We start from the raw sequence: 27,507 nt of genomic DNA, 5'->3' as shown, positions 1-27,507 counted from the left end.
TTGCTTCTTGTTGTGAGATTTTACCTAACCTTTTTCGTTTTTTGTCTGATATTTCATTTCTTATAAATTGTGTTAGCTGTCCGATGTCTTTTCTCAGTTTTTCTATTCTGATCTGTAGCCTGTGTTGCCATGCTGGTTTTGTGGGTTTCTTCTGTGTGTTGGTTGGTTCTGATCTCTGCCTAGTGTGTATATTTAGTGTAGTGAGTGCTCCTACATAAACCAGTAGTTGTAACTCTTCCATTGTTGTATTTTCATTTATTTTGTTGTGTATGATTGTGTTGATAGTTGTTATTGTTGTTTCGACTTGTGGGTTATTTGGTGGTGTATGCAAGAATGGTCTAATGTCTGTATCTGTGTCTTTGTATTCTATATATGTCAGCTGAAATTTCTCTTCTATATCTAACATGTGTGTCACTTCGTGTTCTATTTGTGCTTGTTCTGGTGGCTGTCTTAAGATGTCGTTTTCCTCTGATTGTTTAATTGATGGGTGTTGTTCTTTGTTTGTTTGCTCTGGGATGTTTGAGTCCATTACTGTATTTTCTTCTTCTTCTGATTGCACATTATTTTGTTCCAGTATTTGTTGTACTTCTTGTTTGATGTTTTCTAATTCTGACTGGGGTATCCTGTTATTTTTTATTATTACACGGATCTGATCAGCTAGTCGTTGTTCTGTTAAAAATTTTAATTCTGGGTATCTGGTAATAAATGTTGTGTATACTTGTGATCTGTATCCAGTTGTGTTGGTTCCTAGGTTTGTTGCTTGGTAATAACAGAACATGAGGTGTCGATTAACTTCATCTGACCATCTCATCCTCTGTCTTTGTTTTCCTTCTAGGGTGGTTGCAGGAAGCATATCCTGCAAAACACCTCTATTTGGATTTAAATCATTTTCCAGTTGGCTAGCAGTGTCATTACCATTGTGGGCGGGCATAGGGTTCAAGCGCCGTCCCCGACCATGACGGCGCTTGTCCGAGGCTTCTTTAGTTCTGTCCTGAACCAAGTAATCACACTAAAAGGGGGGTCAGCCCTATTAGTGGTTTGTTCTTTTCGTCGCCTTTTACGACTGGCAGAACATACCGGAGGCCTATTCTTTTCCCGGGCCTCCACGGGTATTATTATTATTATTATTATTATTATTATTATTATTTTCAAACTGAGCAATTAGGCTAATGTAAGAATTTAAATTTCTCTTCTTTATCTTGTTGTTTTCTATGTTTCCATTACTCCTCCATCTTCTCCCAATCTCTTATTTCTTCTGCATTGAAAGCACTCTAAATTTAATATTTTATGCTTGAAAAGATTTGTGTCAGTAATATAAGCATTCTGGTTGTACCACTTTGGTATGGTGTTATATTTTTGTTTTTCTTGATACACATTTCTTGTTGTAAATATTCTTCATCAAAACATATGCTCTCTCCATTTTGTTAACTCTTACATCTACTGCTAATTTTTGTAGTCCATTGGATTGTATAGTTTCTCAAAGATATTTGAATTTACATACTTACTCTATTTCACCTACTTCTACTTCTACGAATTTTGGTACATTTTTTATGTTTGTCATTACTTTGATTTTTTCATCTGTAATTTTGAGACTAGTTGCAATTGCTATTTCATCCAGATTTATTTGATTAACTGTGTCTGTCAGATTTTCTGAAAGTATTGCAAAACCGTCTGCAAATGCCAGACAATTTATCTTAATTCCATTTGTTTTCCTTCTTAGACTTATTGGTTCAATTTTGTAGCACAGATGCTGAATCGCAGATAGACACAACAATAGTACTGTCAAACAAGTCATTATTCCGTCCTGGATTTTACATTTTTTAATTCAATTTTGTGATCCTTTAGCTCCAAATTCCATACTCTTACAATTTTTCTAGGATGCAGTTAAACAGTAAAGGTGATAAATCATCCCCTTGTCTTACACCAGTTTCTATTTCAAATGGCTAAGATAGTTCTCTCCCATTAATTTAACTTTAGGTATCTAATTTTACTTTCACACCAAATACTCCAATGAGTTTATCTAATGTCTCTCTGTCTAATGAATCAAACACTTTTTTGAAATCAATAAACGATACTATTATAGGTTTTCTGTTAACATTCTAAGAGGAAGTAGTGGTTTTAAGTTAAAAATACATTCTGTGCAGGATCTTACCTTTCGAAAACCTCCCTGATATTCTCCCAATTGTTTGTGTAAAGTTTCTACCACTCTGTCGAGGAGAATTTTTGATAATATTTTGTATGTCACGGGCAGAAGTGTCAATCCTCTGTAATTGTTGACATTTTGTCTGTCTCCCTTTTTATGTAGCGAGTGGATTAATGCTGTTTTCCTCCCTTCTGGACTCTTTTCAATTTTCCAAATGTTTTCAAAAAAGAAACTGTAGGAAATTTATAATCTTTGGTTCTGACCATTTCAATAATTATGTTTTAATGGAGTTTTCATCACTTTGTTTGTTGTTTTTGATGGATTTGATGGCTTCATGAATTTCTTAGTCTGTTAGTGGGAAATCTTCTTCCAGATATTGTGGTACTGCTGGAAATCCCAATTTAACTGTTGGAGCTGACCAGTTTAAGAGCCTGTCAAAAAATTTGCTAGTACCTTGCATTTTTCTATGTTATTTAATCCTATTTTGCCATTTTCATCTTTGAAACAAATACTTGGCACTTGATACCCTTTAAGTACATGTTTAAAAGTTTGGTAAAAATTTCTAATATTATTTTTGGTAAAATTTTCTTGTATTTCCATAAGCTGAGTTTTTTTTCAAAGGTTCTTTTGATTTTTCAGATTATTTTTACTGTTTCTTTTCTTTATTGTCTGAATTCTTTTAAACATTGTTCTGTTTTAGAACATCTTCATTTTCTCCACTTCTGAGCTCTTTGTTCTACTGCTTCTTCACACTCTTCATTCCATCATGTCTTCTTTTTATTCTTTGCCAGACCTAAAGTTTTCTCTGCTGCTTTAGTAATTTGTGCCTGGAGTTCATGCCAGTCACCTCGTTTTGCTGTCTCAATTTCTTCTTTTTTTTCTATATTTTCTGTCCGCCTGCATAGCTGAGTGGTACCATGTCTGCCTACCACGCAGCAGGTCTGAGTTCAATTCCCAGCCAGGTCGGAGATTTTCTCCACTTATGGGTTGGGTGTTGGGTTGTCCTCATCATCATTTCCTCATCATCACTGGTTCACAAGTTGCCCAATGTGGCGTCGACTGAAATAAGACTTCCATCTCAATGGCCGAACTTCCCCAGATGGGGCCTACTGGCCATCAGTGCCACATGGTCATTTCATTTCTATATTTCATATTGTAGTATTAGCTTTAGTAGAGTTGTATCTGATTAAATTTGTTGGTTGTATTTTTTGTTTTATATGGGAGAAATTGTATTTTGATCTTAGAGAGATAACAATCTGAATCAAATTCCCCATTTCCGATCACTTTTTTATTCATAATTTCCACTATATGCCTTTTAGATATGGCTATGTGTTTTAGTTGAAATTCTCCTAGGTTTGTATTTGGAGATTTCCAAGTTTTGGCTTTTCTTGGAAGTTGCAAAAATGTGCAGACATCAGTTCTAACTGGAATATTTTACACACATTGATCAGTCACTCACCGTTTCTGTTCATTTTTATGTGTGCTGGATATTCACCCTCAATATTCTTAAAAACTTCTTTTCTTTTCCAACTTACACACTGAAGTTGCTGAGGCGTATTTGAATACTGTTCTTAGGTGTGTTGGAGATTTCAGATTCTAAAAAGGTCCATTTCAGATTCTAAAAGACCCTAAACCTGATTTACTTTCTCCAGATTTCTACTGTTATCATCATTTATAGGCGCATGGCAATTTTTTAGGGTATATAGCTTTTATTCTTGCACTGTATTGTTAACATGCACATTCTTTCTGATTTCAACGTAAATTCTGTTATTCTATCTACAATTTTTTTGCTTACATAAAATTCTGTTCCAAACATTAGCATGTTTTCCATTATCCTTACTGCTGGTTTCTCTTTATAAATTCTGTAATTTTGTGGGTCAACTACGTTCTTATCAAAGAATCTCATTTCCTGCACTGCTAAGATTTATATCATTCTTCTACAGAAATATTTTCAATTCCTTCTGTTTCTCAATCTTCAGAAAAGAATTTACATTTAATATTCCAAAGCAGTACTTCATTTTGAACTTAAACTTAGAGGGCTTCTCAGTACAGTCTCTCTCTTCATCACCGTACATGTTAATATTATTCACTGCTGATGCAAATGGACAAGTACATGATGTGAATAAGACTGCAAAGCAAGGGGGCATAGAACTATATGTACCACTCTGTCCACAGTTTATGGGATTCATTTATCACTTTAAAGTCTTTAATCTTCTTTTCATCATGGAAGACAGGACACACTACACCCCATACAGGAAGACTGCCTGAACAATTTACGTAAACTTGGGAATCTGCACACCTTGCTGAGCCATACTTCCTACATGTTGCCTATGCTTTACATTATGCAGTGGTGTGCCCAAAATACAGACATTTAAAACAATGCATGGGTTTGTTATACACGGCAATGACACGGCACAGGTATGACAAAAGATAAACACTGAATTTTCCCAAGTGCACCATTGAACCGTTTCATTATATTTAAACAATGGAAAATGTTGGCTGCAAGCTCACTTTCTCACAGCCTTTTTGTTGTGTCTATCTGCAACTCAACATCTCACTATATCATGAGTACCAACTATACTCTTCATAATTTCATTCCATTTAACTTTCTCTTGACAAATTTCTTTGCCCACTCCTCTTGAAACTCAGGTATGCTGATGTGTGTGACACCATTGAATGTTACTAAACCTTTGCTGTAACTAAGGGTATAGTGCAGTTCATCTGTAATTTCATGCTTTTAGATGCCAATTGCACTGTAGCTGACACCAGTGTTCCATCACAAAATGCCCGATCAATAATTCATATATAACTAGAATCCAGTCAGTAGGAAAGTTCACAGACTTGAGTGTAGCAAACTATATAAGTATGTACACAGAAGAACACAACCAAAAATGAAAATCAAAGAGCAGCACTTTATGCCTGGCCAGTGACAGCTGGCTGTGACAGGCAGTGAGGAAGTCTGAGCAAAATGACATCTGTTCATCTGTCAGTGACAAGATAATGTTTGAGGCACTACAGTATATTTGCTTTAAGGTGAACCAAAGTTCAAACCCACTTGTGGCAATATAATAGTTTCCCACAATTTTCTTAAGAGTATAGCAGTGGTTCTTTTGGGGGAAAAAAAACACTAATTCTTCCCCAACTCAGTTAGCATCCCATCTTTAATGCCCTATCTGACTGTATATAATGTCAGGGTGGGCAGTCAGGGATATCCAATTATGTCCAAAAAACATTATAGCAGTGTATTCAACATGGAGATTTATTACAAAAAATTACAATAGCGATTTCATATACTAATCAATATCGGCAACTACATCCAATTGTTTACAAAACGTAACATATACTTTTAGCTTCATATAACCTGTTACAGTTTTTATTACAAATCTGTTTGTAGAAGAAGATGGATATGTTGATTAGCAGTAGAGAAATATAGAACCTCACACTGACAAGTCCTGTCCTCCCCCCCCCCCCCCCCCACGTACTAAGATAATTAATCATATAGTCTTTTTTCAATTTTACATTCCTCCACCTAATATATGGCATGCTACCTATATATAAAGGAGATACATCATGCATAGGGGATATGCAGCCAACAGGGACTTCTCAAAGAATCCAATCTTTTCAACTTGCACTTTAGCATCACTCAATATTGTTGTAGTCAACTGAGTATCTTGCCTAATTTCACTAGTTTTGCCAGCAACAGTTCGCCACTCTTCAACTAAACAATTAATCTTATGAAACACAAAACTAAACTTCCTCACAGTCAGGTTACAATACTTAAAGGCATTTTCCACACACAACTGATTAAGAACACTCTTAGTATCACATTCAGATCTGATTGCAGAATCAGTAAAATCTCCACCACGATACTTAAATTCCACATTAAATGGAATATCTAGAGATGCTACAGTGGAGCACACAGGCTTCCGACCATATAAATATTGGGCAAATCTACGAGTCCGATGACGTTGACGACGATAACTGTTTGTCGCATAATAACATCATGTCCACCTCTGGTGAATCCTCTGACCTACAATCATATGTTGACACCTCCATACACAACCTACTCTCTGCCGCCTCAATGTCAATGAATGACACAATGGGTGATATAACTTCCTTTGAAACCTCATCTTCTACTTTAATTATTGAACACTGTGAAGATGACGCATGCACCTCAGCATACACAAACCTTAAATGATTTCTCAATTCTTTAACATAAACGATATCTTCATAAGAAATAAATGTTGCAAGACCATGATACTGAATACTAAATCCTGGAGCATTTTTAACACTAACGGTGACTCTCCTACCTTCAACAATTAATTTAAAAATATCAGCATACTGCAACCACTTTGACCAATCAAACTCATCAAACAAAATTACCTCATGCACATTTGAAATATAGCCACTAAACCCAAATTCTGAACACAAAGGTCAACCCCATGAACTCATCATGACCAATGATTTTGTCAACAACAGTAGATTTATGAATATTGATGGGACCAACTATATAGAGTTGTTTCTTTTGCAGAATGTGATTCCACCAAGATTCATAATACCAATTCACTAGTTCACCAGCCCAACCACAATACTGCCCATGATAAGGACAAAGTCTACCACACTCCACATTCTTCCTATGGTAAACATCATGGAACTTCTCTCTCAATAAATTTCACACGTGTCCAGTTACTAACCATAAATGGGTGCATATAATCAGGCACAGATATTTTACATGCCCAATTATGAATTTGAACACAAAAATCTTAAATGACTAACAGAAATACTAGTCAAAGGATTTGGCATCAGCTTTTTTATATACTTCAACCAATCTTGCAGTCTCTTACAGGACTGGAAATCCAAATGAACATCTTCACCAAAATTATATCTAATCATTTCAGATATATCATTGAAGGCTTGACCAGTAGCATATCTAATAAAAGAATGACAGTGAATACCTTCCTGCACTTTGCCAATCAACTTGAATACATCAAGAACGTCTGCTTTACCAGCAAAAACTTCACCAATAGTAACAACAAAACATCTGGTACACGGGCTTTTATACTTCTTGGGAGGCAAATTTACATTTAAAGAATACTCAAAAACATCAACAGGTCGCGCCAGACCTTGCTGTGGCTGGAAAATATTTGGCTCCGATTCAGCAGCGATTTCGACAACCTCAAGGTTGGTTTGACCACCTTTGAACTGACTTAACCAGGTAACTTTAGGGGAATCCACAGCTAAATGTGAAGTGAACCACAGTCCAACTTGGCATTTTTAACATACACAACTCATTGCCGGAGGAGAAAGGAGACTCTGTTGGAGGTGAAAGGTGTTGTAGTAACCACAACCAACAGCGGGAACACCTTGGGCTGCGGATCGGAGCCGCCAGGCGGGGAAGCCGCCGGTGGTAGAGCACGCACCACCGGGTAAAGACAGGACGAGTCGGACGACAGACCAACGACAACCAACAACAACTGACCACGACCGACTATGAGCAACACAACTAGGAAGAGATAAACAATGGAGGCTTGTGGAAACCACAACACCAAACACCAAACGTAAATCCACTCGGAACCAGAGCCAGGCCAATGTCAACAACGAGCAACGACCAGAACGCAGTACCGCCAAGATAGAAACGAAATCCAGAGCGAGTACCAGACTGGCTGGACTAGGGCAGAGCGGGTCCCTATATACAAAACCGGAGGTCCACCTACGATATTTCCCATTTAATTTCAATGCTACAAGTACGTATGTACAGGAGGAATGTTCAGTGGTAGGATTTGCAGGAACCTGGAAATTTAAGTTTCTGTTGGAGACAGCAGCGCATGCATTCATGACTAGTAAGAGCCTAGTAGGTCAACAGAAGTTGAACTCACCACGTTATAAGTTGCATGGAGTAGGGGATGCAGAGGTCACACCGTTGGGGACAATGCACGTGGATTTTCGAAGGTTTAATTTGACCAGTGCGTGGAGGTTATACCACTTGAGAGCGAAGACTATGACACGATCCTTAGGATAGCTTTCTTGTTCCAGCATGATGCCAAAACTGACTGTGGACAGCAAAGTAATGAACAAACCAACTGAACCATGTACATTAACATTAAGGCTCAATTCACATGACTGTGTGTCTAGTGGCACCAGGAAGCCGCTTTGGGTGAATGTGGAGTCACATCAAACTGTAGGTATGGTGTGTGTTGTCGAACCATTAGAAGAAAATGGTGTCTTGGATTCATTAGGTTGTTTTGTGAAATGTAGTATTGTACTTGTATAAGAGGGGAATGTTGGGTGAGTAGTACCTGTGAACAGGGGTAATTATAGTGTTATGGAAGTGAATCTGAGGAAAGGGATACTGATAGCAAATTTACTGATTGGTGCATAACGGGTGCCCACAGCGGACAACCATGAACCACAGGTAGAACTGCATTACATAAGAAAATTGAGCATTTGAAAGAGTTGAGAATGTGTGGATGGAAGAGTTGTTATGGGAATTTGAGAATTTGTTTTTTTCCACAAGGGCCAGTGCCAGCAACTTCAACAGTTCAGCACAGAATACCAACAGAGGACGAAGCACCAGTTTACTGTAAACCCTATTGTATTCCAAGGTGTCTGCAATCAACAGTGGAGGAGTTAACTAACCAGCAGCTAGCTGTCAGTGTAATAGAACATAGGAATAGTACTTTGGGAGCTGGCATCATGGTTGTGCCAAAAATGTCTATGGATGGGACAAGGGAATACATGTTCTGCTGTGACTGTCATCATCTCAACAGCAAGACAATAACAGATGTGTACCCCATTCAAAATATATCTGAGATTTTGGAACACTACAAACAGTGCCAGTAATTTTTGACCATGGTCTGATGAGCACTTATCATCAGTTAGACATTGCTCCAGAAGATCATCCGAAAACTGCGTTCTCCATGCCTGTAGGCTACTACCAATATAGGATGCCATTCAGTCTAAGGAATGCTCCCACAATGTTTCAGAGATTGTTGCACAGTTTGTTGATGGATTTGAAATCAGGGCATTGTCTCGTATGCCTAGATGACATCACAGTATTTTCAAGTAGCATGGAACAGCATGAGTAGTATCTAACGAAAGTGTTTCAGATGTTATGAGCAACATGTTTGACATTGTGACTGGAGAAGTGTCATTTTGCATCAGAGAAGGTGAGATATTTGGGCCATATTATAAGTACAAATGGAGCTTGGATGAATCTGAGGCTGGCAAGGCACTATGGGATTTTCCAGAAACAAACACAATTAGAGCAGTTCAGTCCTTTCTTGGGATTTCGAATTTCTATAGAAAATTTGGGAAGGGATTTGCTGACATAGCACAGCTGTTGACACAGTTGTTATGGTTGTTATGAAAAGATGTGAAATTTGAGTAGGCAGGAAGTGATGGGAAGCATTTGACAAGTTAAAGGAAGTGTTGACATCAAGTCCGGTTTTTGTTTTCCCAGATTTTGAGAAAGAGATTATTCTGGCATGAGACACATCTAATCAGGCACTGAGGTGTGTTCTTAACCAGGAAATTGATGGGAAGAAGCATCCTGTGGCCTATGCATCAAGACAATTGAATGCAGTGCAAAGGAATTACTCAGAGGAAAATGCTTAGTGTGTTTTATGGGGCTACATATTTTAAGTGTTATTTGCACAGGAAAAAATTTCATGCGGTAACAGACAATGTCACTTTGAAGTTGTCACTCAGACTAAAAGACACATTTAACAGACTTGCAAGGTGGGCTTTAAAGCTTGGAGAGTTCAACTATGAAGTCATACACAAGCCAGGGAAAGAAATACGGTAATGTGGACACACTAAGTAGAAAAGTGGCAATAGTGAAAGCCTGGGTAACGATCTTGCAATATGGTAGACAATGCAGGACACTGATGGTGATTGTGAGCAGTACCAGACACAGCCGCAGTTTAGCACATATGACAGTCTTCTGTGCAGAGAAATGAGGTTAGCACCATGAGTAGTAGTGCCAGCAAAGTTGAAGGAGGAAATATTAAGGGCAGTCATGTTGTCTGTACGTTCGCGAACAGGAGATTGGTGGAGAGGTACTGGTGGAAGGGAAGGAGAAATGACATAGACCAGCATGTGAGGAGTTGTATATAGTGTGTGCAAAGAGCCGATTTGAGTCATAAGCAGGTACAACTGCAGAGATTGACAGAAGCATCAAGCCCATTATCTGTGTTGGGGATTGATGTCATGGAACCGTTCAGTCAAACACCAGCAGGGAACAGATTCGTTCTAATGATAATGGAACATTTTTTGAGGTATGTAGAAATGGCAGCCATGCCAAATCAACAGGCTGCAATGGTCACACAGGTGTAGGTGAACAACTGGATTCTGAAGTTGGGTGTACCCAAAATGATAATTACTGACCACAGCACCAATTTTATGTCAGGTCTATTGAAGGAACTTTGTCAGTTGCTGAACATAAAGAAGTTGAGGATGAGTGCACTGCATCTGCATGCAAATGGGATGATGGAAAATACTACGTAAACTCACATCATCAAGACTAGGATGAATATCTGGGATATGTTGTCTGCACCTACAACTCAAAAGTCCACACAAATATGGGGTTGTTTCCACATGAGATAATATATGGATGGAAAATGCCATCTCCATTTGACCTGATAAAGGTAGGAAAGGGAAGAAATGGGGAATCAGAGTGCGAGTTTGCAAGAACAGTTTGAGAAACATGGAAATGGGTGCAAAAGGCAAACACAAGAGCTTTGGAAAAGCAGGAGGAGGCACTGAGATGAATGGCGAGTTTATCTCAGAACAGAGTGGGGCAATGGGTGATGCTGTCCGGCCCATATACACTGAAAAAGGAGACCAAGTAATTCACCACCAGGTATCAAGGGCCATGTCATGTAGAAGAAACCAGCCCACCTGAAATGTTAAACTTCAAGTGCCCACCAGAATGACAACTGTGCACCTGGGCATATGTAGCTATTTAAGGATTGTTCAGATGTAAATCCCACTATTTCACAAAGGAAAAAAGGGAAGGAAAAAAATGATAGAGTGAAGGTAGGAACAGAAAGATGTGATTGGGCTAGAGAATGAGGTGCCATACATGTTGTGAGCTAGGGAGTAGTAGGAAGTATGTGTAATTTTTTATATTAGTTAGTAGTGAATGACTGTTCCATATAATTGTAATTTAGTTATGTTGTTTGATTTTATGTAGAGCCTGCTAGGGGCAGCAGTCTTTTGAAAAGGCAGGAAGGTTGCTGGTGATCCCTGTCCTCAAGTTACTGAAAATGGGAATCTTGGCAGTGATGCATCTCATCATCCTCGTTGGGATGGATGCCTTGCAGGTCCAACACTTGGAATGTGGAGTACTGTACATGAGACAGGAGGATGTGATAGTGACAAGTCACCAGTGGGTGTAAGGCTTAGAACTGAACACATGAGAGTTATGGAATGAAGTGAGAATATTGGAGGAGACATTTGATGAGCTTAAATAGGTTCAGAAAGAAAAAGAGTGCTCGGGGAAGTAGCAGGGGAATATGGGAAATTGCATCAGGCATATTGGAATGCTACAGAAATGTGTGGTACAAATGGTGGAAGCTATACCACACATGAGGCGAAAGAGGGATTGGTTGAATGTAGGTGGGAAAATTTTGAAGACAGTATTTGGAACGGCAGATGAAAGTGATGTTAGGGATCTAAACAGCATATTGGAAACTGTAAATAAATTGGCAGAGGAGAATAAAGCAACAGATGTGTAGCACACGGCAGATAGAGAGTTTGGAAGGGAAAGTCCTGAACAACATGTGGTTATTTCATAAGTTGGCACAAAATGTGGTGGACTATGCTTAAACATCATAAGACATGAGAATCAAAATCTAGGAGCCTTACAGGGATGCTTGTAAGTGATGGCTATCATGACTGCACTGATGAGACTTTTGCAGGGAGTAGCTGACAGTGTTTGAGATGTGCAGGGAGTATTGATGAACCTGCAGGAAGCTTTGCATCACACCTTGCATGGGCAGCTGAGTACTAATTTGTTACTTCCGGGCTGGTGATTGCTGGCATTATGTAATGCACAGAAAGAACTGCCACTGGGGTTAAGTTTGGTAATGGAACCTAGAAAGCAAAACCTACCATTTTACTATCACATTGCATCAGTGGTAGCAAAAACTAACCAAGCACAACTGTGTGTTGTGGTTTGATTTCCAGGAATGGGGAAGCACGCAAAATTCCAGTGCTATACCATCCATTCACTTTCAGTAAAGTTGGGGGCTTTGAGGAAGTTCACAGAAGTGAGGATTGAGGGGATGACACTAATCTTGGCAAGTCATAGCAGATAAGCTAAAATTTCAAGGGCAGAATTTCAAAATTTCTATAGAGGAAGGATAACTGTGTGTCCATCTAGAGTGATAAACACTGATCCAAATGCAGGTGTGGTGCAATTATTTCTAGCCAGACAAAAGGAGATAGTTTGCCCAGGGGGTATAGTGAAACCCAAGCTGAGTCTGCAGAGAGTTGGGTTGCATTGGGTTCACCCCATCTGCGAAAGTCTGGAGGTAGTAGCAAGATGCTTTGAGCAGGGTGATTTGCGGAAGCTACACACATAGAACTCAGAGGAAGTGGAATACTGATTAATGGGACTGTGTGCAATATAATAGGACCAACTTTTCATCTAGCAGCGTCAGTTTCAAGGGTCACACAATTGAACATCACACAGCTGCAGCTGTACTGGCTGGCGGCAATGTTAGGATTTTTGTCTCAATGAAATACAGTATAACCTTTCTGAATCAGTCTTTGGAGCCGGGCCTGATGCAGTTCATGGAGCAAGAAGAGCACATGTCAGTTGAGCAGCTGATGCAGCATGTCATGCGTTACAGAGAAGGACAACGGCGGGTAACAATCCTTCTGAGTGCCACCGTACCGAATGCCATAGTGGCCCTGGCCCTGTTATGTGTTGCTTTCATTCTTATAAAGTGAAAATCCAGCAAACCAAGGGAACCATATGTGGTAAAAATCCCAGTGGATTGGATGCCAAGAGCTGGAGAGGAAAGGGAACTCCAAAATTCTTGGTGCCTAGTGCTTAAGTAACAGTGTAACAGTAGAACCCATGTGCGTGTGGGCAAGGCAAAACACCTGCGGTACCACAAATAACACGTTATTATGAACACTTGAAGAAGACATGTAATAGATTAGAGAAACACATGCAACTGAGTCTTCCCACAGGGGAAAATACTGTAGCGGCATCACCACATAAGGTAGTTTTAGTGAGAGTTTGCAGTGGTAGATTGTAGCCGTACCTGTAAGTAAGGCACAGGTTGTTGATGGTAACTTTTTACAACATGGAGTATCAAAGTATGTCGCTTTGACATGGGTGCACGAGTTGCCAAAATGGTGTACTCAGCAGGACTGTGAGCAACTTTTGCTACAAACCATAATCAAAACCAGTGAACTGGTGCTAACGTAATGTATGGCAGTACATGACTAGAAGAGGTGGATTCTCAAAACATATGTGCACTGCCGAGTATAAATGGGGGCAGTCAAGTAATACTAGTGTCTTAGTGTCACAGCTCTGCTGGACAATGGTGCTGTGCTATGCAGATGGCCATGTGAATCTTCCAATGGAGGATCACAACTCCAGTCTGTGGCAGGGAAATGGTATGAGCTTCTGAGTTCGCAAGGGACTAAGAGCAGCAGGATAGACCAGGTCTTCCAGCAGCATGGTCAACTCCTGCCCAGAGGCATGGGGGTCACATTGTGGCTGCTGCAAAATACATCCGCCTTAGCGCTTAAGGGGAGTAGGTCGGTGTGATGCAAGTGCCACTTGTCATCGGAGGTCAGAGCACGGTTATCATTGGACAGTTTGCTGTTGGGGTAGTGCACCTCACCGCAGCTGTTGCAACTGGGACATGGGCGACAGGGCTCTGTCTTCAGCAAAGCAGAGTGACCAAACTGCCAAGTGAGCGGAATTTGATATGAGCAGGACAGCAGACACCCGTATCACCTGAGGCAAAGAAAAATAACATGTTTACAGGTTGCCGCAGTCTCTCTGCAGCCTTGAGCTGCCATGTGCCCTGCCCCGCAGCTTCCACTCCAGCATCCCCATGCCACTGGTGACTTCAAACCCAATGTGGCAAGGCCTTTGACTCTGGGGCCCTACAGAAACGTACAGTCTGACAAATCTGAATAAACCATAACAAATAGGGTGATGCAAGTTAGTGTGAGACTGCTTGATCCCCATTCTCTGAAATGCACAATATATCACCACCATGTCTAATAATGGTTGCTGAAGTGTGTACAGAAAGTAATATACAGAACTGGGAAAGCTGAACAGCTCCCAGCTTAGTAATGTATCCATGAAGTGTCAACTCAATAATGTCTAGCTGAGATTCCTAAAGTTTATGCCCTAGCACCACTTAGGGACCATGTTTAACTTGAAAAATGTTCATATGTTCAGCTGTGTGTGAATTCCTAAGGGACCAAACTGCTGAGGCCATCGGTCCCTAGACTTACACACTACTTAAACTAACTCTAACTTATGCTAAGACCAACACACACACCCATGCCCGAGGGAGGACTCAAACCTCCGGTGGGAGGGACCTCGCTATCAGTGACCTATAACCGCACAGCCACTCCACACAGCATTGACAAATGCCTATGATTCCAGTAGATTTTCATGTAAAGTCGTCTTTGTTGACTGACGATAGATACATCACTGTAACCTGTTTCATAAAATTTTGGGTGTGTAGCTGCATGAATTTCACTTCTTCTATTGATATTTCGGCTGTATACTGTCCTGCCATATTCAGAATGAGTCACCTCGGCTCACTCTGAAGATGGCTGGACAGTATACAGATGAAATATCATTAGAAGAACTGAAATTCATGGGTTGCATGCCCAAAATTTTATGGAACAATCATTGAGTTGTGAAAATATGAAGATACACATCGTTATAACCTATTTCACATAGAGTCTGTTAGGCACAAATCTCTGGCATCTGTTGTACAATATTACAAGAGGCTGCAGAATGGATTACAAGTTGGCAGCACTGATATTTTCTGCAGCCAAGATTATTAATGGTCTTGTTGAAAAATCAACATTATTAACTAACATTGAGGTAATTTTCAAACAGTTGACTCAGACACACCAACATGCTTTATCATCTGATATGATTCTAATGTAATTTTCCCTCATTTAAAACCAAATGGAGAATGGCTATACTAATCTCTAACATAAATCATGAATAATCAACATATAGAGAAATCATCAACACAAAAGCACTCACCAACAATAATTATCTTCATTCGGTATTTTATTTCAAATGATACACGAAGTGCTACATATTACTTTTACTGGTTTAACTGCAAAAAAAATTTTTTGGGAACTTTTGGACAGCACCTTGTACCACACGGACCATAGTTATTTTGACGGAGAAAGGTTAAGAATGTATGCATTACACTTGCATAAATATTATCATTGGGCTGTTCCCTCTCTTGCCTTTCTTACTTCCTCAGTTCTCAAGAAAGTTACTGCTTACATCTTAAATACTTTCCTTATTTCAGACACAAAATTTTCCTTTAAGTCATAAAATGGATACAACTACGAAAGTCGTGTAATCAGTTTATTATTCTGTGACTGTACCTGTCTATATAGAATGGATCAACCCAGTTATCATCCTCATCTCCTTTCTCAGCATTTATTACTGGAGGTGAAAGCAAAATTATGGCAGCAATCAAGATGGCACAATACATTTCTGTAACAAAACTGTGCAACAAGAGATTAAATGTCTGATTTACATTTCTCCTCAAAGAGTAACAACAATAATGCACATCAAATGTAAGCAACATGAAACAGTTTATATCTACCATGGTGACATTACGACAGTATTGGAAGAGAGATGAGAAAATTTGTGATATCTCTTTCACTCTATGTTTCTTATGGCTGATAATTCTCACCTGAGTGTGGCTTCAGTATATTTTCTGAATTTTTAGCAAAACTGCTTATCGACTTAAACCAGTTCGGAGAGACTACAACAATCTGTAACTAAAGATGATGTTAATATAAGGAAAACAGAAATAATCAGCATGGAACTAAAACTGGAAATAATGTAAAAATGTGTTGGTGAGACACATTTCATTGCTTTGGTCAAGACTTAAGAGATTGTTCTTTGCAATAGTACATTAGAGGACATCAAATAGGAGGAAAATAGGTTACTGTATGTAAATCTACTAATGAAAATGATTTGGATGTCATCTAAAGATACATAAAAATTCAAATTTGGCCTGGGTAACATAAAGAAAGAAGTGGGACTGGGGCTTAACACTTTGTTGGTCATAGGAGATGCAGCCCGAACTCAAACTGGACAGGGACGGTGCAGGTAAATCGTTGTGGTCTTTTAAATGGAACCTTCTCTGAGTTTATCTTCAGGGGATATGATGCCAAAACTGATAAAAACATTCATTTAAAAAACAAATTATTAATGTATGCTGGATGCCTTCTGGAAGAGCTTGATATAAGAAATTTATATGTTTGATGTAATTTAAGAAATGTTAACTGATCTTTGCTCAACATTCTTCCATCAAATGTCATTCCCCTGTTGAAATTAAAATGATGTTTGTGTTTATTTTCAAGTCTAAAATAAAGAATTTTCAGTATCAATACTGTTTTCCACTCTTATTGTATCGGGCTGCACTCATTCACTGTTATGAAAGCTTTGCACTATAGCTTTGTGTATTTCCAATAAAGTTTTGTTTTGTTGCATTGTGGCATGTTAGCGCATAAGATGCCTAGAATTTGTTGCTTCATCAGTAACAAACATCATCACGGCAACTGATACATGGCAAAGTGTGCTTCAATAACTGCTGGCAGAGAAGAACCATGCACAGGCTTTTTCTGCAAATAGAAATAGAGACCATCAAACTTATCTTCAGAGATGATTCAAATGAAAACTTATTGATGAATTTTCATAGCAGTACCCAAAACCCAAATCAGATCTTTAACTAATGCGTGTGGGGTAGGTTCCAAGAAACACTTTTGTGTGACGAAACACACTTACAATCTGAATTTATGATGAAGTTTAATGTTTCAATGATGGTGTACAAACAGGAAATATGTTTCAGAACAAATAAGAATTCAGTTTGGTGTGAACTGCATGAAAGCAATAAATATGGAGCATGGTGTGTAAGCAGATAAATTATTGTTGCATGTTACAAAATCAAGAAGAGTGCATAGAAGAATATGGAAAGGAAGTAAATTAATATAGAAAGTGAAAAAGAAGTGGTTATGGCATTGGGAAGTTTTAAATGCATTTAAATGCAAAAAGATACTTTACAGGCCTGTTTTGGCAAATGAAATTTTTGAGTACCTACAACACCTAATTTTTATCCTTATAAACCAACATGCCTTTAGTGCAACCCTCTCAAATCAGTTAAAAATGTGGTAAAATTAAGATAAGTAATTACATATTTAATTTTTTTTCCTAACTGAGATGTTTGAAATATAATGATTTATTAATTTTTTGATCATAAATAATTTAAGGAATAATGGTAATAACTCACTGGGTTGTAGAGGTGATGAGTTGTTACTATCCACATAAACAAGATAAAGAACTTTACTTTTACTATAGAGGAAGGGAATACTGCAGGGAAAAGGGTGTCTATGCAGGATGAGTGAAGATATGGTCCTGGAGGGGGAGCAGGTGGAGGTGGGCATGAGACAAAAAGATTATGGGATGGAAACATGTGTTGCAAGGAGAACATGCATTTATCTAATTCAAAGAACCTGATTTAGAGGGTGAGGATAATGATGTTGGTTTGTGGGGCACTCAACTGCACAGTTATCAGTGCCCATACAAATTCCCAACCTTTGCTCAATCCAATCTCGCCACTTTCGTGAATGATGATGAAATGATGAGGACAACACAAACACCCAGTCATCTTGAGACAGGTGAGATATTAGAGGGAAGGATCCAGAAGGGTAGTGAGGCAGCGATTGAAATTGAGCTTGGGCTCAGTAGTATGTTCTGCCACTTGGTAATCAACTCTGCTCTTGGCCACAGTTTTGTGGTGGCCATTTATCCGGATAGACAGCTGGTTGGTGGTCATGCCCACATAAAATGCTGTGCAGAAATTGCCACAGAGCTGGTATATGAGATGACTGTTTGCACAAGTAGCCCTACCTATGATAGGGTAAGATAAGCCTGTGGTGTACTGGAGTAAGATGTGCTGAATGAGTGTATTGTGTATTAGACAGGTCTTGCACCTGGGTCTTTCACATAAGTATGACACACATGGCCAGGGAGTTGGGAGTGGGTGTGGAGTAAAGATGGACTAGGACATTGTGCAGATTGAGTGGGCAGAGGAATACCACTTTGGGAGGGTAAGAAGAATTGTGGGTAGGATGTTCCTCATTTCCAAAAATGATGATAAATAGTCACATCACAGGTGAAGGATAAGATTCAGTTGTTCCAGTCTGGGATGATACTGGGTGAGGAGTGGGGCACTCATTTACAGCTGGGTCTTGGAGGCTGTCTGGAGATTATCAATGTACGAGGTGTGGAACATATGTCTGTGGACTACATTTGGAGGATAGTGCCCTCCAGTGAAACCCTTTGTTAGACCTTCAGCATGCTGGGCAAGGGATTTCTCATCTTGGCAGATGCACTATCCATGTGTGGTCAGATTATACAGGAGAAAATTTTTAGTGTGGAAGGGATGGCAGCTATCAAAATGCAGGTACTGTTGATGTTTAGTGGATTTAATATGCACAGTCGTATAGATGGAGCTATCAGACAGATGGCGGTCAATTTCCAAGAAGGTGGCACATTGGGCTGAGGATCAGGTAAAGCTGATGAGAGGGAAGGTGTTGAAGCTGTAAAAGAATGAGGATAGGGTGTCTTGGCCCTGGATCCAGATTACAAAGACTTTCTCAATGAACCTGAGCCAAATAAGGGGTTTGGGGTTTTGGGTGGCTAGGGAGGTTTCCTATAGATGGCCTATAAACAGGTTCACACAGCAGTGTGCCATGTGAGTGCCCATGGCCATGCTACAGATTTGTTTGTGTATATTCTCCTCAAATGAGGAGTACAGGAGTTGGACATAAATATGGAAACACCAAAAACACAACACATTACCCTGCCCAGTGAAGAACTAATGGCTGTTTCATCTCAACAGCTATTCATTCTCAAGGTGTGTAGTGCACTTTGAGAGTGTCCCTGAAATCCTCTTAATTGTCACATCACAATGAAAGGCATCATGGAACAATCTATGGCGTTCACAAATTCCTGCCATGATCTATGATGATGATAGTTTTACACACTCATTGGCATGGTTATCAGCACCCTTGCTAGATACGAATATATGTGTTTAGTGAGAGGAACAAACTCTTTCCTCATAAGCAATCTTCTTTTGGCAATCTCCAATGAACACTTTGGAGACCACCTGGCAATATCAACATTTGGGAGAGTGAGGGAGAGAGTCTCTAGGCCAGATCTGTAGTGAAAGTCAACTTCCTCAATCCATGCCAACACCAACACTGTCTGTCCTATAGCTGCCTCTTACAATGGCATTCTGAAACATTCCCTCACAACACTGGGATACCCAGACATGGAGAAAGTGGCATTGTAGATTAATATTTCACCTTTTTCTTCCTGGCCTTTATCCTGTGCCTTCACAGAGTCGGCATATTAATTTCTGGATTTGGCCATGTTAACAGTAGAGGGTGGCCAGATGTCCTTCTTGTGACCGATTCTCCCCCCCCCCCCCTCCCTCCCAGAATGTAATTTGTGCATCCCATTTGTCTCTATCATGTGAAAGTGTGCCAACATTTTCGAAATGTTTGCGAATCGTGTAACTGAGTTTTCATCTAGCCTGATGTGGAAAACCAAGTGAAAATCACCTCCAGGATGGCTGGCACACTGGCCCTTGTTGTTAATCAACCATGTGGATTCGATCTGGGGTCTGCATGCCTCTCCAAACCACAGAAATGGCATGCCAATGCATGCAGCTATCTGGGTGGGTCATGATGAATTTTTCAACATGAAATGGTATTCACAAACCAGCATTTTATTGAGAATGCTTGGTTATGTGAACATTTAGGAGATGAGAACAAACTTCCAGTGTGTACCAAACCTCCCAACCCAAGTGAATGCCAATGCTACCTGTCCTACTATTGTCACGTGTTGGGGCATTCCATAAAATTCTCACTAAAGACTGGGAAGCCCACAGATGGGCAGCAAATCAATCAGAGAACAGGCTTCCAGTTTATCTGCCCTGAAGACTGGTTTGGTGGCACCAGCAATGTAGTAGATCAGCTAGTGAAATAATCCACTCATTTCTGGATGATGCGTCTATGTTCACACAGAGCCACGTGACTTTCTGACTGTTCGTACAGCATTACTTTGCTTTGCTGAGTACTCAAACTGAAGGTTTTCCTTTGAGCCCCAGTCCGCCTGGAACCTGTATCCATATGGTGAAGTGATCACTGGAGTGTAGATCACCACCCACGTCCCACTGAGCTGTTTGTGCAAGAGTTGGAGACCATAATGAAAAATTAATGACAAAGAATAACCCTATGGCTGTATAAATGTGCTTTCTCCAATAGTAAAAAAAAAAAAAAAAAAAAAAAAAAAAAAAATCTTTTGATAGCAAGACTCTCAACAACTTGGCCTTTTGGGGTAAGAAATACAAATGATGGTCATAAAGTTTTAATTATCACCTTGAAGCAATAAAGTTGCAAAAAATAATATTTTGTTTGTTTGCAGGTACATGTCTAGTCCTGGTACACATTGAAATCCCCACACCTCACTACCCTAGCATGCAGCCAAAGGAGCCTACACAAAATAGCACAGCCCACTGATAAAGTGGGGTTGTAGTGTCCTGCGGTCGGCAGGAAAGAACTAACAGTTGAACACACTTTATTATAATCAAAGAAAAACGCCTTCTTGGCATACACTAAGTTTTAAACGCAAGAACAACAAGAAAATCCACAACTCTTGTGGTGGTAAACCAGATAAGGAAACATGACAATGGAAGAAAATACTGACCAAAATCTACTCTATCAATCACAAAATACAACGTGCTACTACAATGCTACGGCGAGTGTATACAATGCTAGGGACAACGTAAGTACTGGCCAGAGCTGTTCCTAGTGGTAGGTAAACACTGCTGTTCTGACTGTCTGGGCGTGCTTATAAAGCCGGGTCGGCAGAGTGCTACATGCGTCCCATGAGTTCCAATTGGTGGAACACTGTTACATGTTGTATGACGAAACAGTTCCGTGTTTATTTGGAAAACCTGTTATTGTTCATATCCGCCGGCGATGTTTCTCTCTGCGCTCCTATAAGGAGGTCGGCAACCCAACTTGCATGTCGGTCATGTGGGTCCTCTAAATAAGGGGCCACTATGACAGGGGTAAAATATGGCAATTCATTATCTATGTTTGAAGGGGACAAAGCCTGCAACAATCCAGTGAAATTATATAGTATGACACAGTGGATTGGTGGCACAAGTCTGAATGAGGAAGAACAAAATAGCACACCATTTCTCTCTGAAGAGCTGGGAATCACAAGAAAAGTAGAGAGCCTGATGAAAAACTGAAAATCAGTGATGGATCAAGTTTCAAAAGCTTGCACAAAATTCTAAACATAATAAAAGCTGCCACCTGCTATGTTCCATGACTGCTCACACTCACTCAAAAAGTCTGCCAAACTGAGGCAACACATGCTGCTATTCAGGGCTATCAAATTATGCCCTACATTAGGATTCTTCTGAAATGGCACATGCTGACTTCTTCCATTTCCATCCGGATGAGAAAACCATTGCACAGCAGGTATTTTCAGAAGGAAAACAAGGTGACTTTTGATGTGTAATTTTTCCTGAACAGAGAAAATGCAGACTCTACAACCAAGGTCTCTGCCAATTCTTCCACTGTTGGGAAAAATATGTTGCACTTAAGGGTGAATATGTAGAGAAGGACTAACAATGTTACCTAGGAACTAGGCTCAAACATGGGGCACAAAAGCTGCAACATTAGCCACTGTGCCACCACTTCGGTTGAACTTACCACACACCAAAAGGCATCTACATTATACTGAAAACTTTGACAATCATTTTCTCAGAAATGTCAAGTATCTGTATAAGCTGAGACATGTGTTGACTTATTCCCTTCTTCCGCTGTGCGAAGTTTCTGGGAAATAGGGTTATGGCCCTTGCTATGTTCTTTGTGTTCTCCATGTTAGTTGTGGATTGGCTTCTGAGCTCTTGATATTCACATTCTCTTTTCTCCAAAAGTCTCTTTCATTTTCCCATACACAGCATCTATATTTCCCCCCATCATGAATGTTTCTACAGCTTTGCATTTGGCTTCTAGCTATACCTTCTTAGCCACTTTGCACTTTTTGTCATCTCATTTTAAGGCATCTATATTCTCTTTTCACTGCATTTTTATGTTTTACCCTTTCATCAGTTTCACTCAATATCTTGAATGCTATCCAAGAATTTCTAATAAGCTTTGTCAATTTGCCTATTTATTCCTCTGCTACCTTCTATTTCTGCTACATCTGCGAGTAGCCGGATATCAGTGCACACATCAGAACCTGGGAAAGAAACAGGTGAAGCCGCAAGGCCTGTGGAAGAAAACAAAAACAAACAAACACTATGTGGTAGTCAACACAGCTGACTGACGGCAGACAAGACATAGACTAGGACAAGCCAAAAGTACGCTATGCAACAACAAGGGGCAAAGTAGAAACGTTCTCCAGAATGATGTCAATACACCAAGAGCACAAGGAGAGACACTCCAAATCGTGACCAGAGGGAAAGACCAAGTGTCAAGTGATGATGATAACCAGCAATATCAGACAAGAGTATGGAACTGACTGTTCACTGAGCAGCCGTATTTATACTGGGTGCAAGGAACACCATTGGCTGACGTATTCAAGTGGCAAGATGGGTAGTGCACTCACTACGCAAGTGCATCCATATTGTTATATTATGTTCTCTAATGGCCATCTCCAGCAGGCATTAAACTCCCACTGGGTCACATACCATATACCTCCTCCCATAACAGGTGTGTAAGGGCAGAAACACCCCGTATGGTGCTGTAGGGAGTGGAGTGAAGGTGCATATGAAGTTCTGGTTCCTTCAACTGCCAGCTGAGGGAAGAGAGTGTGTTTGGCAGCATCCATTGCAATATTGCTGGCAACGGGCATGCCTTGGGTGGTTTCCACTGATCCACATGGATGTGAAATGGAAAGCCAGTGTAACTGTGGGGATTCACAGGCAACCTACCAGGGGCACCAGTTGTGGCGCGAAACTGCCAGCTGAAGGCAGTGGACGAGGTGGCAGTGAGTGCAACACCTGCACTCGAGGCCTCAGTTGGTTGTGCTGGTAGTGCTCGAGCCCCTTCTGTGCCTGGACTGATGTAACCCACTTCCTGTGGGTCTCCACTACCGTTGCTGGTGTCCAAGCCTCAGTACTCTCATAGGAGCAAGCCCATATTGCCACGACAGTCATGTAATGATGAAAGGGATGGGAGAGGAACTCTGAAAGCAACGGTGTCAAAAGATGAATCAACATCTGTGGTTGTTGCCCATGGAGTAGCTTGGTGGGCCTACAATTGTTAATCAGTGTAGTGCAATAAGTGCTCACAAACAGGGTGAGGGCCAATGAAGTGGTAGAGGAATCAACAGCTTTTCTCATTCGCTGCTTAAAAGTCCAAACAAGAGTTTCTGCTTCACTATCTGAGGAAGGATGGAACAAAGAGCTGCAAATATGTTTCATGCCATTGGCCTCACAGAAATCTTTGAAGGCAGATGCCATGAATTGTGACCTATTACCAGAGACCAATGTACAAGGCATCCCTACAATGGCCAAAACCTGGGCCAAGGTGGTGAGGGTGGCATCAGTCACGGTGGACACCATGTGTACAACAAATGCATGCTTCAAGTAAGCACCCACAACGAGAAACCACATCAATTCCAAGAACCAGCTTGCAAAATCGAGATGGATGCGGTCCCGGGTGAGGCAGGGTGAAAGCTGGAGGGTGAAAGATTTTTGGGGTGCTGTCTGATGCTTGTGCATGTTCTGCAGCACACACCATTCTTTCAATATTGCTGTTGATCCCTGGCCAGTAGATATGTTAGCAAGCTAATGCCTTTATGTGGGACATCCCCCAATGTCCCCATTGAAACAAGCTTAACATCCATTGATGCAATACTGCTGGGATGACCACCCAATGTGTGTGTGTCTCAGTGTTCACATAAATAATGTCACTGACAACCAAAAACCTGTGAGAAATATGTTTCCATGAGCTAAACTCATTTACCAACCAATGGATGAGGTAAGTTAGCTAGGCATGGATCACGAAGAGGAGGACCTGCCACAAGGTAGAGTGGCAACACAAGCAGCTGTAATGCGGTAACTGCACAATGTATGTTGCTGCTCAGTATTGATGTGGAGGCAGAGGACCTCCTGTTGCCTGAAACTGGGGTCTGGCCCAGTGAGGAGATGCAACAATGCATCAGCTTTGGAACAGTGGGCCTTGGATTTATACAGGATGGTATAATGTGCAGTCAGGAACAATGCACAGCACTGGAGGCATTGGGCTGCCTGCTCTGGGGAACTGGAACATGATCCAAATAATGCCACCAACACCTTCTGATTTGTAATTAGAAAGAACTGCTTCCCTAAAAGGAAGCTATGAATTATTTTAATGAAAAACACTGTTGTCATTGTTTCCTTTTTGATCTGGGAACAGTTTCACTGTGCAGGATTCAATGTCTTGGATGCATATGCATCTTCATTCCTGTGTGACAAGACTGCCTTGATGCCATAGGTGGATGCATCAGCCACCACAACCAACAGGTGACCGAGACAGAATGGTGTGAAGTGAGGGGTGTATTTCAGCATGGTTTTCAAGTGAGTAAAAACCTGGTCACAGGCATGGGCCCAATTACAAGGCACACCATTTTATGCACCTAATTAAGGGGTTCCGCAATGTGGGTCATGCAGAATAGGAACTAGGAATAAAAGTTGATTTTTGTCAAAAAACATCTGCAATCCAGATAAGTTTGTCAGGAGGAGGAGGGAAGATGCCTATTGCAGCAACATTCCTATCAGTAGGCCAGATTCCCTCTTTGGTGAGCCAATGTCCCAAATACATCATTTGTGGTTGAAAAAACCTGCACTTCTCCAAACAAAAATTCAGACCTGCATCCTACAGGGTCATAAGAATGGTGTGGAGGTATCGAAAACGCTCCAGCAACAATGAGATCATCCAAGTAAACCATGCAAGCTGGAATATGCTCCATCAGCTGTTCCACAAATCATTGGAAAATTGCAGGGTCTGAGGCAATGCTAAATAGGAGACACTTATACTCGTATAATCCAAAAGGTGTATTAATAACAATGATGTTCTGTGATTCATCATCTAAGGGTAACTGGAGGTATGCATTGGCAAAGTCAATCTTAGAGTTATAATCCCCTACAACAAAGGTCTTCCAGCCAAGGTATAGGATAAGTTTCCACCTGTGATTGGGCACTGATTGTAGCCTTGAAATCTTCTCACAATCGGAAAGAAAAAATGGGCTTTCTGTAATTGCTAGCGGAATGGCTCATGCACTATATTTCATTGGCTTGATAAGCCCAGCAGCCTGGAGATGATACAGCTCCACAACAGCACGTGTGGCTACCAGAATTGGTATGGAACAGTAAAAATGAGACATACTTGGTGGCTGATAGCTGACATGAGTCTTAAAGTTTGAGGCTCACCCAAAATCCAGCTGAAATATGGATGCAAACACAGTGCAGAGATCACCCAGGTTCTGGAAAGAAAGAAACTGCAGTTAATACCATCTTGACTTCATCTGAAATACGAAACCAAAACAACATAAAGGCGTCAAAGTCAAAACTGTTGATGGCAGGTGGGTAGTGAATGACAAACACTGTGATGACCCACGTAACGCATTTGTAGACCACAATGATTGAGAACCGTACCTACAGGCCACCAAACACCATTACAAAGGGGACAGTTTGGGTGAAACCAGTTGTGGATACAATCACCTGGTTTATAAAAGAAACAACAGTCTCTGTGTCCACCTGGAAACATCCTAGTGAGAAATGCAAAGTGTGAGAAACAATTTATATGTGAAGGAGTTGCCCGGAGGGACTACTGCATGTACAATGTGTCCTGGTGCACTCATGGGGGTAGGATGGAAGCAGGTTGCACAGCTTTGAATCACTGAGCACAAATGCCCCTTGTGGCATATAGCTGGTGCCTTATGATCCAGCCACACACCACAGTGTTGTAGGTTGTCGTCCTGTCCAGACATCTGAGAGTCGCGTAGCTCAGCTTGCTTGCACTAACCACTACAGTACTAAGGGTATCATATTCACTGGGTAAAGCCACCAATAGCTTATATCCATAACCCATGTGACATAAGACTATTTCCTGGTATTCCTCTGCCAAGGGGCCTTTATAGGACACCACCCAGCAGCTCACCAGTGAGTGCGAATCTGGCTGCGACACTGATGTACACTTCAGATGTGCTGTGAGCCTCTTCCTCTGAGTATAGCATGTTGCAACAAATCCAGTACATCACCAGCACAAGTTATACAGACCGTGACTAAGGCAGTGGCTCTACAATAGATTGCGTGCTCGCCTGCACCATCCAGAAATGTATTGTAATAGAGATAGTTCTTCAGAAGACGTCAGCATTCTTTGTGTTGTCTATTCTAGGAAGCTGTTTCTGCTGTTCACATTACTGTGTACTTTCTCTGTAGTAATAAAGTTCTATTGCTCTTGGCTATCTGCGTACCTTTCTCTTCTTGAGCATGCATCACCCACAATGGGATACTTTCATTAGCAACAAGGGTAAACTTTTCTGACACTTTTGACTCTGGATCTTCCAACCTCTGGATCTTGTGCTCCACCAGATGGCACTTCTCTCTGTGTCTCCCCAAGGAGATTACTCGGTTCTGTTCCACATTTGAACAACATTGTTTCTGCTTCCTTTGGGTTGCATTTGCTGTGCACACTTTGTTCTCTACTGTTCTGTGCTTCTATGTCCTATTCTTATTTGTTTTGCTTTGTCTGCATTTAATGCTAGTGTCATTTTCCTCACAATCTGATTCTCTTGTCAATGCTGATTCCTCTTCAGTGTTTTTTTCATTGGTCTTGCTTACCCATTTACTGCGACTCCTTACAATCCACACCTTTCAGTTCAGCAGCTTTCCCAGTTACAAGGTCAACTGTGGCTCGGTTGACCTGGAATATCACTCACCCGATGCAGCACTGTTCAGTGATGACATCCGCAAGTGCTACAGCCAGGACAACACAGCTTCTGCATCTTGCTGGGCACTTCCTGTGCACCCCAGTGCTTCTTCAATGGT

General features: G+C 40.7%; 1 protein-coding gene across 1 annotated transcript in view; it reads right to left on the bottom strand.

The window, feature by feature from the left end:
* LOC126249317 (uncharacterized) overlaps positions 1 to 27,507 on the bottom strand; it is a 118,990-nt gene that overhangs the window by 91,035 nt on the left and 448 nt on the right. The window contains exons 2-3 of the mRNA XM_049950971.1: positions 25,888 to 25,940; positions 15,761 to 15,883 (exon numbers count right to left, since the gene is read on the bottom strand). Coding sequence (XP_049806928.1) covers positions 15,761 to 15,883; positions 25,888 to 25,940 — 176 coding nt within the window. The remainder of the gene's footprint in view (positions 1 to 15,760; positions 15,884 to 25,887; positions 25,941 to 27,507) is intronic.

The sequence above is a fragment of the Schistocerca nitens genome, chromosome 3 (genome assembly GCF_023898315.1).
Source record: "Schistocerca nitens isolate TAMUIC-IGC-003100 chromosome 3, iqSchNite1.1, whole genome shotgun sequence".
Classification (NCBI taxonomy): domain Eukaryota; kingdom Metazoa; phylum Arthropoda; class Insecta; order Orthoptera; family Acrididae; genus Schistocerca; species Schistocerca nitens.
The sequence above is the reverse complement of the archived record's forward strand: the minus strand, read 5'-3'. Positions and strand labels throughout refer to the sequence as shown.